Source organism: Schistocerca cancellata, chromosome 9 (assembly GCF_023864275.1).
Source record: "Schistocerca cancellata isolate TAMUIC-IGC-003103 chromosome 9, iqSchCanc2.1, whole genome shotgun sequence".
In the NCBI taxonomy this organism is placed as follows: Eukaryota; Metazoa; Arthropoda; class Insecta; order Orthoptera; family Acrididae; genus Schistocerca; species Schistocerca cancellata.
This window is the reverse complement of record NC_064634.1, coordinates 290,340,549-290,356,233: the sequence shown is the minus strand read 5'-3', so window position 1 is coordinate 290,356,233 and position 15,685 is coordinate 290,340,549. Positions and strand designations below refer to the sequence as shown.

Here is a 15,685-nt window from a genome sequence, read left to right as displayed (position 1 = left end):
ACAGAAGTCAGTGTGGGTGTCTGATCCAGACTAGGTAGTCAGTAGCTCAACAGCTGCACGTCTAATCCCCCGTACACATCCCCACAGCCGATGTTCACCCCTGTGATCTATGACCTGTGGTGCACCACAGTTACCTCGATGGCTGTTTTGGATAGCGCCATTTTTCCATGCACGATATACTTTAACGATGGTGGCACGTGAACAAATTACAAACTTAGCCGTTCTGGACATGCTTCCACGGTTGGCCCAAAAGCCAATGATCATGTCCTTTTGGATGTCAGATAAATCCCTCCGTTTTTGCATTACAATGACTGCACTGTTTTTCCGCGGTCCCCTGACTTACTTTGTATAACCTCCACTGCCAGTGCTGCCACCTGACGTCTGTGAGTGGTCGAACATAGACAGTGGTCACATTAATGTGACTGGATAGTGTAATAATATAGGCAATAGCTGATGACAAGGATCGGCCCCACCATAAACGCACGTAGAAAGACAATTGCATATCCCGAGGTCAGTGTTGGCCAAATAATGTAAAAAACCACACCTACTATATTCGTACAAGGCTAATCGTATTGCACAACATATAAGGATTGTCGTGGAAATAGGAATCTATATCTACATATTTATACTCTGCAAACCAGTGTGATGTGGATGAATGGAGGTACCTTACATTTTACCAGGATTACACTTTTTCCCATGCTATTCGTATATGGAGGGAAAAAAGAGTGATTGCATAAATCCTTCTGTGTACACTGTAATTAGTCTAAACTACTTGTTACAATTCTTACGGGAGCAATACTTTTGGGGTTTAGTGCATTCCTAGAGTCCGCTCTTAAAACTGGTTCTTGAAACATTGCAAGTATACATTCGTAGGCATGGGATAGTGAACGGCCACTTCAGTCTCCAGTTCAGGCATTTCAGCATCTCACCCACTTTCTCCCATGACTGAAACAAAGTGGCAATCATTCATGCTGCCTTCTTTGTATAAGTTCAATATCCCTGATAGTCCTGTTTGGTATGGCTCCCCATACATTTGTGCACTGTTACAAGATGACTCGCACGAGCGTTCTGTAACCAATTTCTCTTGTAGACCTATTCCATTTTCCTAGGATTCTACCAGTGAACCGTACGCTACCTTTCTTACTCATGGCGCGGCTTACGTTATCATTTCGTTTGCCTGCAAATTGTTGTATCCAGGTATTTATATAAATGGATTAATTCCTGTTGTGACTCATTGATATCACTGTCCTAGAATATTACGTTTATGCGTTTTGTGAAGTGCAGAAATTTACATTTCTGACCTTTTAAAACAAGCACCACCTGAAAGCTTATCAATACCTAGATGAACATTCGTGCAGGTTTTTTCGGACACTAGTGGAGAGTATTGTACCTTGGTACACTTTTTACACTTTCACCTGTAGCTAGCTCTATAATACAAAATTAAAATTATTTCTTATTTCATACACATTGTGCCGCAGTCTATTTCTGAAATTACAGAGTTACTACGGAAAATTACGATATTTTTACCAAATGTGAACACATGTCATATACTTAAAACAGATATTCGTTTTAAATTTAAAAGCACCATAATCGAGAAAATCTCGTCACTACCGTATTTAATGGTCAATATGTTACATTATTACTCTACTAAAAACCATCAATCAGCAAGTAAAGTCAAAATAAGCGGAATTATTATCGAAAACCAATTACAAGTTAAATACAATTTGAAATGGAAGCTATTGGAAACTAACACAAATCTCCGTTTTCTGGTCAGGTAATATTGTTAAGACATTAAAGATCATACAGGGTGTTTCAAAAATGACCGGTATATTTGAAACGGCAATAAAAACTAAACGAGCAGCGATAGAAATACACCGTTTGTTGCAATATGCTTGGGACAACAGCACATTTTCAGGCAGACAAACTTTCGAAATTACAGTAGTTACAATTTTCAACAACAGATGGCGCTGCGGTCTGGGAAACTCTATAGTACGATATTTTCCACATATCCACCATGCGTAGCAATAATATGGCGTAGTCTCCGAATGAAATTACCCGATACCTTTGACAACGTGTCTGGCGGAATGGCTTCACATGCAGATGAGATGTACTGCTTCAGCTGTTCAATTGTTTCTGGATTCTGGCGGTACACCTGGTCTTTCAAGTGTCCCCAAAGAAAGAAGTCACAGGGGTTCATGTCTGGCGAATAGGGAAGCCAATCCACGCCGCCTCCTGTATGTTTCGGATAGCCCAAAGCAATCACACGATCATCGAAATATTCATTCAGGAAATTAAAGACGTCGGCTGTGCGATGTGGCCGGGCACCATCTTGCATAAACCACGAGGTGTTCGCAGTGTCGTCTAAGGCAGTTTGTACCGCCACAAATTCACGAAGAATGTCCAGATAGCGTGATGCAGTAATCGTTTCGGGTCTGAAAAATGGGCCAATGATTCCTTTGGAAGAAATGGCGGCCCAGACCAGTACTTTTTGAGGATGCAGGGACGATGGGACTGCAACATGGGGCTTTTCGGTTCCCCATATGCGCCAGTTCTGTTTATTGACGAAGCCGTCCAGGTAAAAATAAGCTTCGTCAGTAAACCAAATGCTGCCCACATGCATATCGCCGTCATCAATCCTGTGCACTATATCGTTAGCGAATGTCTCTCGTGCAGCAATGGTAGCGGCGCTGAGGGGTCGCCGCGTTTGAATTTTGTATGGATAGAGGTGTAAACTCTGGTGCATGAGACGATACGTGGACGTTGGCGTCATTTGGACCGCAGCTGCAACACGGCGAACGGAAACCCGAGGCCGCTGTTGGATCACCTGCTGCACTAACTGTGCGTTGCCCTCTGTGGTTGCCGTACGCGGTCGCCCTACCTTTCCAGCACGTTCATCTGTCACGTTCCCAGTCCGTTGAAATTTTTCAAACAGATCCTTTATTGTATCGCTTTTCGGTCCTTTGGTTACATTAAACCTCCGTTGAAAACTTCGTCTTGTTGCAACAACACTGTGTTCTAGGCGGTGGAATTCCGACACCAGAAAAATCCTCTGTTCTAAGGAATAAACCATGTTGTCTACAGCACACTTGCACGTTGTGAACAGCACACGCTTACAGCAGAAAGACGACGTACAGAATGGCGCACCCACTGACTGCGTTATCTTCTATATCTTTCACATCACTTGCAGCGCCATCTGTTGTTGAAAATTGTAACTACTGTAATTTCGATAGTTTGTTCGCCTGAAAATGTATTGTTGTCCCAAGCATATTGCAACAAACGATGTATTTCTATAGCTGCTCGTTTAGTTTTTATTGCCATTTCAAATATACCGGTCATTTTTGAAACACCCTGTATGTTTCAAGGTAAAGATCTTCTATTTCAAGGTACAAGATGGTGAACGAGCGACGAAGTATAGCTTAAATGCCCAAAAGTTATATAAATAGTTCTCAAACTCTACCAGATGCTGATAACGCTGTCTCAAACGAGTACGTACCATCTCAGTGTCCTACACAGTGAACACTCAAAATCTGACGCTATTCACGCCTATAATATACCATACGACGATTACTAACAACACCAAACACGAACGACACTAATGTACTCTATTGCCATTCTACCTGTTACAGAGAACTACGACTCATTTACATTCTCGCCTATGGTGTGTACGTACGAGCAGTTACGTTGACATACAACCATGTCTTCTGCGTGTTTCACTTTCTTTGTCAGTCAGAGTATGTGAACGTTACACGCATAAAGTGATGTCGTAATACTAAAGGCGGCATTTCAAATTCAGAAACGCCTGCAGTCTACGACTTTACGACAAGGCTAATTTTTCGATGGATTGTGGTAATCAAAATCGTACCATATCACCACAGCACACCTATCATCACAGCTAGAAGGTACTTCCAGATCTGTCAATGACTCTGCATCCAAAATAACACGCTGCACCGTCCCCACCTACTCAGTCCAGTCACAAATTTCGTTTGATACGTAATACGATCGTAGTCTCTTTACCACCAATAGGAAGTCGAAGCTTGTTGAGGTCTTGTGGACTGGTAGAGAGCAGTACGCGTTGGTACGCACGGAGTAATAGACATTTGATGCGATAGTTCTCTCACGCGAGCCGCATACGATTGAAGTCAGTGGTATACGGTTGATGTTTACAGGAAATGAAATGGGATCCCCCAAGTAAGTATTACATCTTCTCTTTTAAGACATGTTGACCCGCTGGTGGAGCCTCTGCACTCATTTGCCATGAAGTTGACGATAGCAAGTTGGCAAATGAATATTCAGGAATATAACGCACAGTAGTGTGCAGAAACTGATGCAAAGTCAAGGATACTAACTGCCTTTCGCGGAATGCATAGGAGGATAATAACACCGCTGATGCTGTCCAAACCAGCGCCATAGAGAAGAAAGAAGCTGTCAACGGGGGAATGTAGATTAACAGATCAACTACTGTGCCAATGGCCTTGCCGCAGTGGTAACTTAAGCGTTGTCGGGCTGCGCAAGCACTTGGATAGGTGACCATCCGGTCTGTCGAGCGCTGTTGGCAAGCGGGGTGCATTCAGTCCTTGTGAGGCAAACTGAGGAGCAACTTTATTCAGAAGTAGCGGCTCCGGTCTCGGAAACTGACATACGGCTGGGAGAGCGGTGTGCTGACTACATATCCCTCCATATCCGCATCTAGTGACAGCCTGTGGGCTGAGGATGATACGGCGGCCGGTCAGTCCCGTTGAGCCTTCATAGCCTATTCGGACGGAGTTTAGTTTAGTTTTTACGTGAACTATTGTGCAAAAGGAATTAAGGCGCAATGGTGGGCAATAGTTGCTCGTCATCCCACTTCAATTACAGCCAGCCATATTGAAGTATTTTTACAATGCTCTGTTATCAGATTATTTGCGATTTGCGAAGACTGTTGATAGAATCAGAAGCAGCTCTTTTCAGACAGTAATCAGTTACAAATAACTGCATTATCCGCGAAAAGTCTACGGTTGCTATTAATACTGCCTACCTGGTTATTAATAATACTTGTAAAATGAACGGGCAGCGTTCCAATACACTTCCCTGTGGACATCACCTCCGATTTGTCAGACGTTATACACTATCTGATCAAAAGTAACTGGATATTCTTACATAATGCCGAATTGACAAGTAAACGTCACGAGAGGCGGACCAGCCATCATACTCCACAGACATTTAGACATCTCATTGAAAGTGTCCCCAGCAGAGATAAGCCGCCACAAAGGCGAAGGGTAGTGTATAAGCCACTTGGGAATACCAACGCCGGAAAGAAGTGCCTCCGTTACTTCCATTATATCTTTTACCAGTTCCTACTGGAGTTGCTCTACTTCATCGGATTGGCAGTTACCCAATTCGACAAATGGGAATAAATGGATGGAAGTGTACGCTGACTAACTCGTCTACACTGAAGCGCCAAAGAAACTGGTATAGGTAGGCCTTTTCAAATACAGAGATGTGTAAATAGGCAGAATACGGCGCGGCGATCGGCAACACCTATATTAGACAACAAGCGTCTGGTGCAGTTGTTAGATCGGTTACGGCTGCTACAATGGCAGGTTATCAAGATTTAAGTGAGTTTGAGCGTGGTGTTATAGTTGGCGCACGAGCGATAGGACACACCATGTCTGAGGTAGCGATGAAGTGGGAATTTTTCCCGTACGACCATTTCACGAGTGTACCGTGAATATCAGGAATCCGGTAAAATATAAAATCCACGACATCGCTGCTGCCGGAAAAAGATCCTGCAAGAACGGGGCCAACGACGTCTGAAGAGAATCGTTCAACGTGACAGAAGCGCAACCTTCCCGCAAATTGCTGCATATTTCAATGCTGGGCTATCAACAAGTGCCATCGTGCGAACGACTCAACGAAACATCATCCAGCCGAGCCGAAAGACCACTCTTGTAACCTGACTGTACGACGCAAAGCTTTACGCCTCGCCTGAGCCCCGTCAACACCGACAGTGTATTGTTGATGACTGGCAATATGTTGCCTGGTCGGACGAGTATCGTTTCAAATTGTATCGAGCGGATGGACGTGTACGTATACGGGGACAACCTCATGAATCCATGGAATCTGCATGTCAGCAGGGGACTGTTCAAGTTGGTGATGGCTCTGTAATGTTGTGGGGCGTGTGCAATTGGAGTGATATGGGACCCCTGATATGTCTAGATATGACTCTGACAGGTGACACTTAACGTAAGCACCCTGTCTGATAACCTGCATCCATTCATGTCCATTGTACAGTTCAACAGATTTGGGCAATTCCAGCAGGACAATGCGACACCCCACATGTCCAGAATTGCTACAGAGTGGCTCCAGGAGCACTCTTCTGGGTTTAAACACTTCCGCTGACCACCAGTCTCCCCAGACATGAACATTATTGAGCATATCGTGGATACCTCGCAACGTGCTTTTCAGAAGAGATCACCACCACCTCGTACTCGTACGGATTTATGCACAGCTCTGCAGGATTCATGGTGTCAATTCCCTCCAGCACTACTTGAGACATTAGTTGAGTCCATGCCACGTAATGTTTCGGCACTTCTACGTGCTCGCAGGGGCCCTACACGGTATTAGGCACATGTATCAGTTTCTTTGGCTCTTCAGTGCATTAGACTGTAATGAAAGCTGCACAGACTAACAAAGCACCTGGCAGAAGTAAAGCTGTGAGACCGGGCGTGAGTCGTGCTTCGGTAGCTCAGTGGTAGAGCACTTGCCCGCGAAAGGCAAAGGTCCCGAGTTCGAGTCTCGGTCGGGCACGCAGTTTTAATCTGCCAGGAAGTTTCATATCAGCGCACACTCCGCTGCAGAGTGGAAATCTCATTCTGGAGTCAGAAGTAGTTTGCTGATGCAACATCATCCACAGGACTATCATAGTTCTCAGGAGCAGTTCGTCAATAGAAGCTTCCGATATGGAGACCTGTTCGACGATCACAATACCTCGACGGAAGTACGACACAGTGACCTTCTATGAGGGGGAAGATTTGTCTGATGTGATAGAAGAAGAAACAGGAGTCGATTTAGAAAGATAGGGGATACAGTATTAGATTCAGAATTTAAAAGAGCTTTGGAGGACTTAAGATCAAATAAAGTTGAAGGGATAGATAACTTTCCATCAGAATTTCTAAAATCATTGGGGGAAGTAGCAACAAAACGACTATTCAACTTGGTGTGTAGAATGTATGAGTCTGAGGACATACCATCTGACTTTCGGAAAAGCATCACCCACACAATTCCGAAGACGGCAAGAGCTGACAAGTGCGAGAATTATCGCACAGTCAGCTTAACAGCTCATGCATCCAAGTTGCTTACAAGAATAATATACAGAAGAATGGAAAAGAAAATTGAGTATGCGCTAGATGACGATCAGTTTGGCTTTGGGAATGGTAAAGGCACGAGAGAGGCAATCCTTTAGTTGCGGTTAATAATGGAAGAAAGACTAAAGAAAAATCAAGACATGTTTGTAGGATTTGTCGACTAGGAAAAAGCCTTCGACAATGTAAAATGGTGCAAGATGTTCGAAATTCTGACAAAATTAGGGGTAAGCTTTAGGGAGAGACGGGTCTGACAAAATTATGGGTAAGCTTTAGGGAGAGACGGGTCATATACAATATGTATAAGAGCCAATGGAGAATAATAAGAGGGAAAGACCAAGAACCAAGTGCTAGGATTAAAACGGCTGTAAGACAGGGACGTAATCTTTGGCCCCTACTATTCAATATGTACACAGAAGAAGCAATGATGGAAATAAAAGAAAGTTTCAGGAGAGGAATTAAAATTCAAGGTGAAAATATCAATCATACGACTCGCAGATGACGTTGCTATCTTGAATGAAAGTGAAGAAGAATTACATGATCTGTTGAACGGAATGAACAGTAATGAGTACAGAGTAAGGATAGACAGTAAAACGAAGAAAGACGAAGGTAATGAGAAGTAGTAGAAATGAGAACAGTGAGAAACTTAACGTCAGGATTTATGGTCACGAAGTACATGAAGTTAAGGAATTCTGTTACCTAAACAGCAAAATAACCAATGACGGACGGAGTAAGGAGGACATCAAAAGCAGAATAGCAATGGCAAAAAGGGCATTCCTGGCCAAGAGAAGTCTACTAATATCAAATATAGGCCTTAATTTGAGGAAGAAATTTCTGAGTATGTACGTCTGGAGTACAGTATTGTGTGGTAGTGAAATATGGACTGTGGGAAAACCGGAACAGAAGAGAATGGAAGCAATTTGGATGTGGTGCTATAGACGAATATTGAAAATTAGGTCGACCAGCGCCGCCATATGAAGGATCGACGACTAGATCCAGATCCGATATAGGAGGTCATTGTTTTGTGAGGAGGGGGATAAATGCCGCGTGGCGCGCGCCTTCCGCCAAAGCGATTATAATCGCTGGCTGGAGAGATGTAGGTTACTGATTCAGTTTTCGTTACCTGCAGTCATTCATCATCTATCATTTCAAAGGTTTGCGCTTTATTTATTAGTGAATTGCTGTTATTATTTATTTATCGTGTGGCACGATACATATATTTTGAAAGCTATGTCTTTTTAAGCTGTCTGGGTGAAGTGCGGCCCAGGGTCAACAGTCGACGAGATGAATGTGTGGAACCTTTCAAAACAAGACTCAAATTGACCGGTAGGTCCAGCCTAGCAATAAGCCAAGTGAAGAATTAGTAACTGTATGACTGCACGTTGCGTGTTGTTGCACCCCATACAGTGTGGGAAGATTCCAACCGTTAGAGATGTCATATTTTCAACAATGAAGTTTAATTTTTTTCCTCTTTTTAACTCAGAAAATCGTATTTAATTTTCACGACTCATGCATTTGGGTCCGCAGGTGAGGTATCGGTGAATACAATTAAAGTGCAGCAAGGCGGTGTTCTTTAGAGTCTATTAGAATCTCTATGCCATGACAATAGCCTCAACATGACTTGATGAGTCAGCATTTTCCATAAACAATTGGTAAACTGTGGTTGTGATTAAGTTGCTCAGGAAGGAATGGGTAACTGGGGCCATGTTTACTTTGTGACGAGTGTTGATCTGTCCGTTTCTGCAATTTGATAAGGGATGTACGAGGAATCGACAAGAATAACACTGGATACCCTATTTCGGCAATTTTCTGTAAAGGTTCACATCGATCATGAGTGGAAAACAGTGCCGAAGCTAGCGCCGTGACAAGAAAATGGTATAACTTACGGCGACCAGTCTGACAACCAAACTCATGTTATGAGCGTTTCCTAACGCCACAGTGTTTCTCTTTGCATTACGCTTTGCGAAAAGTTGTAGCAGAATCACAGACAGTCATTTCCAGAAATCTATGAAAATTATACGAGGGCTGTTCGAAAGTAAGGTCATATCGGTCGCTAAATGGAAACCACAGTGAAAATCAGAAATTCTGTTTTCGCAACAGTTAGCCACACCTTCCAGCTACCTCTCTAAACAGACGCCGCCCCGGCTTTGACACTTGTCGTAGCGTCGTACAAACTTTCCAGTACTCTCGTCACAGAAAGCATCCGCCTGTGTTTTCTGTCAATTCTCTACACTGGCCTGCCGTTCGTTGTTTGTGCCAAAATGTTGTCTTCGTAGCCAGCTTTTCATGTGAGCAGAGATGAACATCAAAGGGAGCCAATTAAGGGCTGTATTGTGGCTGATCAAACAGTTCCCATCTAAAACGCTGCAGGAGCATCTTCATTGCCCCTACAGAATGCATCTGAAAATCGTCTTGAAGAAAGAAACACGTGGCATTTATGTTATGTGGGCTGCAAAACGTCAGGCGAAATCTCTCACTAGATCCACATACTTGGCGGTAGACACTGTTGTTTTAGGCATTTCTAAGCGATCACTTTGCCTTCTCAACTGAAAAGAGCGACGTAAAGCGATCGACAGGCACACTGAAGACACTGCCCAACACATCTGTCCAAAGTTCCGTCAGATTTTCACAGTGGTTTCCATGTCGCGCTAAATCGGACCTTAATACGCCTCGTGTAACGAATAAAATCTGTACTCAGAATACAAGAGGGGCTCAACTGCTCCCCCCCCCCCCCCTTACCCCATCCTGGGGCTCCTATGCTTATGGGAGAAACATGGCGATCTCAAATTTGCTCCATGATATTTAATAAAATGTCCCTATAAATTAATGGCCCTAATCTAGAACGTGAGTGTCACTAGAAGTACTACTCTTGAAGTTAAATAGGAGATCTTACCCTCTCAGTACTTCTTCCTAGGTAGTAAGCCAAGTTTGGTTCAAACTTCGTTTTACCAACAATTCCGTCCCACCCCCCGTCTCCAAGTGAGTATGATTGGGGTGTCATACCCAAAGTTTTACCTGGAGGTGCATCTTCATGTTTTTGCGGCGCATTGACAGATCTATTAAATTTCTGGTGTGCAGCCACATAAATTCTGTTTCTTCCCCTGACAATTCGGACTTATATTATTCGACCATCTTCAGAGTAAGCCGCGAGACTGACGCTACAGCGCTAGTTCCGTTCTTCTAAATTCGCGGTCGGCGACGCAGTGAATGCGGCCACAGGTACACAAGCGCCAGAGACGTTGATCAGTGGGAGAGAAGTACGCATTAATTGAATCAAGCAATCGATTATTGGTGGGATGTCGATATATCGTTACGAAGGAAGCAAATGAAATTTGTTTGACCAATAATTCAATTAATATACGACGGCTGCGGTTTGGGCAAGTAATGGAATCCGGCACTATCTCGAGTAAACTTTCAAAGACGTTGCCACAGTGCAGCTCATAACGATACATCCCAGCATGAATCGACAGCATAGCCACAGACTGAGTTAATGCATACATCTCTGCCGCCGATCAACGTCTCTGGAGCTTGTGTATCTGGTGGCTCGCTCTGAAGAAGGTCGAAAGACATTCGGACGAAACAACAGGAAAAGAAACAGAATTTAGTAGATTGGTAGCGTGAAGCTTTGGATATTTATGCAAACAACAATGTGTGCGCATGACGTTTGATGTGTGGAGTACTCACGGGTTGTTGGTATCCGGGTCCGGCGTGGCCCTCCAGTTCTGGAAGAGGAGCAGCGCGTTGCGGACGCAGTCTTGGTGTCCGAGGTTGCAGGCCCAGCCCAGCACGTTGACACGCTTGTACACCGTGAGCTGCGGGTCCGTCGGGTTGTCCGTGAAGCCCGTGTGCTCGTACAGCTTGGTGATCAGCTTGAGTATGTAGCTCTGTAGCACACAACACCCGTATGTTAGAGCTGGTTGTAGTCTACCCAAACAGAACTATAACTATTTCACGGATAGTGCTTTTTCTTAAATTTTGGGCGTTTCGTTGCAGCTCAGGTGTCTGGAAAGCAGCCTCCATTTTCATGTAGCGTGCGAAATTGTGGAGGAGAGAGTGCGGGGGGGGGGGGGGGGGGGGGAGAGGACGGAACAGTCACTACACTGACTCCCGCAGTAGGTCAGTATGGATATGCAACAACTTGTATGTTCCCACCTTCCATCGTGGATAGGAATTATTTTATAAATTATTGATAAAACATTAACTAGTAATTCAATAAGTAACCTCGATCCGAGATTATGTAAAGCCACACATAAGAATCAAATGTACGTCTCTTCCTACCTCTCTATGTTTTCTGTTCCGCATAGGAAGTCTTTCTTTATAGCAGAGTAGTCAACGCGGCTGCCTGTCATGTGGAGGACGCTGGGTCAATTCCCGGAACTGTCAGATTTGTTCCTTGATGGAAGAAATGGAACATAACCACTCAGCCACTTGAATAAAAAAGAGAGGTTCGAGAATCTGCAAAGCCAATATCGTCTGGAAGAACGGTGTGCTGATCTCACACCACTGGCTGTCGGCCACTATGAGGCCACAACGGTGGAGCTTTCCATAGAGGAAGATGATGTGTATCCATTCGCATCTCATAGAGAAAGTGATCAAAAATGGTTCAAATGGCTCTGAGCACTATGGGACTTAACTTCTGAGGTCATCAGTGCCCTAGAACTTAGAACTACTTAAACCTAACTAGCCTAAGGACATCACAAACATCGATGCCCGACCGTAGCGGTCGCGCGGATCCAGACTGTAGCGCCTAGAACCGCTCGGCCACTCCGGCCGGCGAGAAAGTGATCAATTACGTTATTAGCGAGAGGCGAACACACATGGTCTATAGTCACCATTGTATAGTCGGCATTATATGGCGATGTAAAATTAAGTCGACTTGGCTGATATTAATTGAGACAAATTAATGGTAGAAGATTAGCAATCACGGAAGCAACCAGACAGCTGCGTGCGACGAGCGAGGAGCATAAACAGGTGCCAGGAAATAAAGGCTGCCACAAGAACAATAATACACTACTGACCATTAAAATTTCTACACCAAGAAGAAATGCAAATGATAAACGGGTATTCTTTGGACGAATATATTATACTAGAACTGACATGTGATTACATTTTCACGCAATTTGGGTGCATAGATCCTGAGAAATCAGTACCCAGAACAACCACCTCTGGCCGTAATAATGGCCTTGATACGCCTGGGCATTGAGTCAAACAAAGCTTGGATGGCGTGCTGCCCATGCAGCTTCAACACGATACCACAGTTCATCAAGAATAGTCACTGGCGTATTGTAACGAGACAGTTGCTCGGCCAGACGTTCTCAATTGGTGAGAGATATGGAAATGTGCAGGCCAGGGCAGCAGTCGAACATTTTCTGTATCCAGAAAGGCCCGTACAGGGCATGCAACATGCGGTCGTGCATTATCCTGCTGAAATGTAGGGTTTCGCAGGGATCGGTTGAAGGGTAGAGCCACGGGTCGTAACACATCTGAAATGTAACGTCCACTGCTCAAAGCGCCGTCAATGCGAACAAGAGGTGACCGAGACATGTAACCAATGGCACCCCATACCATCACGCGGGTGATACGCCAGTATGTCGATGACGAATACACGCTTCCAATGTGCGTGCACCGCGATGTCGCCAAACACGGATGCGACCATCATGATGCTGTAAACAGAACCTTTGATTCATCCGAAAAAATGACGTTTTGCCATTCGTGCACCCAGGATCGTCGTTGAGTACACCATCGCAGGCGCTCCTGTCTGTGATGCAGCGTCAAGGGTAACCGCAGCCATGGTCTCCGAGCTAATAGTCCATGCTGCTGCAAACGTCGTCGAACTGTTCGTGCAGATGGTTGTTGTCTTGTAAACGTCCCCATCTGTTGACTCATGGATCGAGACGTGGCTACACGATCCGTTACAGCCAGGCGGATAAGATGCCTGTCTTCTCGACTGCTAGTGATACGAGGCGGTTGGGATTCAGCACGGCGTTCCGTATTACCCTCTGAACCCACCGATTCTATATTCTGCTAACAGTGATTGGATCTCGACCAACATGATCAGCAATGTCGCGATACGATAAACCGCAATCGCGATAGGCTACAATCCGACCTTTATCAAAGTCGGAAACGTAATGGTACGCATTTCTTCTCCTTACACGAGGCATCACAACAACGTTTCACCAGGCAACGCCGGTCAACTGCTGTTTGTGTATGAGAAATCAGTTGGAAACTTTCCTCATGTCAGCACGTTGCAGGTGTCGCCACCGGCGCCAACCTTGTGTGAATGCTCTGAAAAGCTAATCATTTGCAAATCACAGCATCTTCTTCCTGTCGGTTAAATTTCGCGTCTGTAGCACGTCATCTTCGTGCTGTAGCAATTGTAATGGCCAGTAGTATATTTTGAATTCTCCCTCTCTTTTAGTATTTCTTTTCAATATTTACCCAATGACGACGGTCCACGAATAGCAGCGACAAGAGTTTTACCCAGTAACTCTACTTCTACGAAGAACCACTGGGAAAACTTTCTCTTATAAGTGGTTGCGACACTGTTTTTTGACAGTATCCAACAATCCTGAAACACCAGTGGAAACCTGAAGAAGATACCAGCACAGGGATCTCAGCGTCAAGCATTGCAGAAGTTTAAAGAGGAATATGACGCGGCCTAATGATTCAAAAGATTTTACCACCAATGACGAGGGCCACGAAAACCTGCAGATTAGACGCCGCATGCTCAAAAGTTGCTGCGCGAGTACTGGAGAAAAAGAAAAGGGCATTTAAAACATAGCTGCTATTATTTTACAAAGGACTATTAACATGTAAAGTTGAATTCGTAGATTCTGTCTCAACTCCATAGTTCAACTTATTTTACGTAAAATTTTCCCCGTATTTAATTACCTTTTCTGGAACGCACACATCGTATGTTCGGCTTATATTTCACAAAAACCAGAGGGTGATGAAAGAACTGCGAAGATGTACTACATTTGTAAATTAAATATCATGTTCGAGATCATAGCGAGAGATCGCGATTATCACTCTTGGATCAACTAAAGCAGTATGTTTACTTTATAATACGATTTGCTGAACTGTCTACGTGCACCTCGTAATAAGTATCTTTTCATAAGCGATGAAGTATTATCGAATAACCAGTGTGCCACAGCTTGGAAAATTACGATTATTAAAAAAAGGAATGGGGGCGAAGAACATATTTAATGCTAAGTAAAATACACTCTCTGACCAGATTTGCTCGGACACGTCTATGAAATGCGGAATTGACTACTAAATGTGAAGGGAAGAGGGACCTGGCGGTGTAAAAGGAGGCGAAGAGTATTGTGTTGTAAGCAGAGAAACAGTAACAGCAGAATAGCTCGTCCACGAGAGTTCAGTGGCTTCTAACTTGGATTAGTCATTGGATGTCACCTGAGTAACAAATTAATCAGGGAAATTTCAACCTTTGCAAAGCTGCCCAAGCCGGCTGTTCGTGATGAGTGTGTGAAGAAACAACATCAGCTAAACCAATACCAGGTAGGCCTCATGTGCTGACGCAAAGGGACCGTCAAGCATTGCGGATGTTACTTGTAAAACATCGCATGAATCAGAGGAAGGGATGACACGTGAGTTCCAAAGTGCTACCAGAAGTCCAGCTAGCACGGTGACTGTGTAGGGGTTTAAAAAGGACGCAGTACAATGGTCGAGCAGTTACGCATAAGGCAGTGAACAGTGTATGACTGGAAACGAGTGATATAGAGTGATGGAAACGGAAATGAGCGTGTTGCGTTATTGGCCGGGAGGCTCCTTACGGGGCAGGTCCGGCCGCCTTGGTGCAGGTCTTACTACATTCGACGCCACATATGGCGACCTGCGCGCCGGATGGGGATGAAATGATGATGAAGACAACACAACACCCAGTCGCTGAGCTGAGAAAATCCCCGAGCCAGCCGGGAATCGAACCCGGGCCCGCAGGACGGCAATCCGTCACGCTGACCACTCAGCTATCGGGGCGAACATCTAGAGTGATGACTCACGCAGTATCCTGTGGCAATCCGATGGAAGAGTTTGGATGTGGCGAATGCCTAGAGAGTGTTACCTGCTATCATGTGCAGTGCTCACAGTGAAGTACGGAGGAGGTGGTGTTACGTCACGGGGATGTTTCATGTGGTTGGAATGTGGTGCACTTACTGATATTAAGAAAAATCTACATGCTGAGGAATATGAAGAAAAAAATGTTCAAATCTGTGTGAAATCATATGGGACTTAACTGCTAAGGTCATCAGTCCCTAAGCTTACACACTACTTAACCTAAATTATCCTAAGAACAAACACACACACACACACTCATGCCCGAGGGAGGA

General features: G+C 44.5%; 1 protein-coding gene across 1 annotated transcript in view; it reads right to left on the bottom strand.

Annotated features, from left to right (window-relative positions):
• Window positions 1-15,685, bottom strand: part of LOC126101360 (aminopeptidase N) — a 360,940-nt gene that overhangs the window by 50,853 nt on the left and 294,402 nt on the right. Inside the window, exon 13 of the mRNA XM_049912028.1 lies at window positions 11,025-11,224. Within this exon, the coding sequence (XP_049767985.1) occupies window positions 11,025-11,224 (200 nt within the window). The remainder of the gene's footprint in view (window positions 1-11,024; window positions 11,225-15,685) is intronic.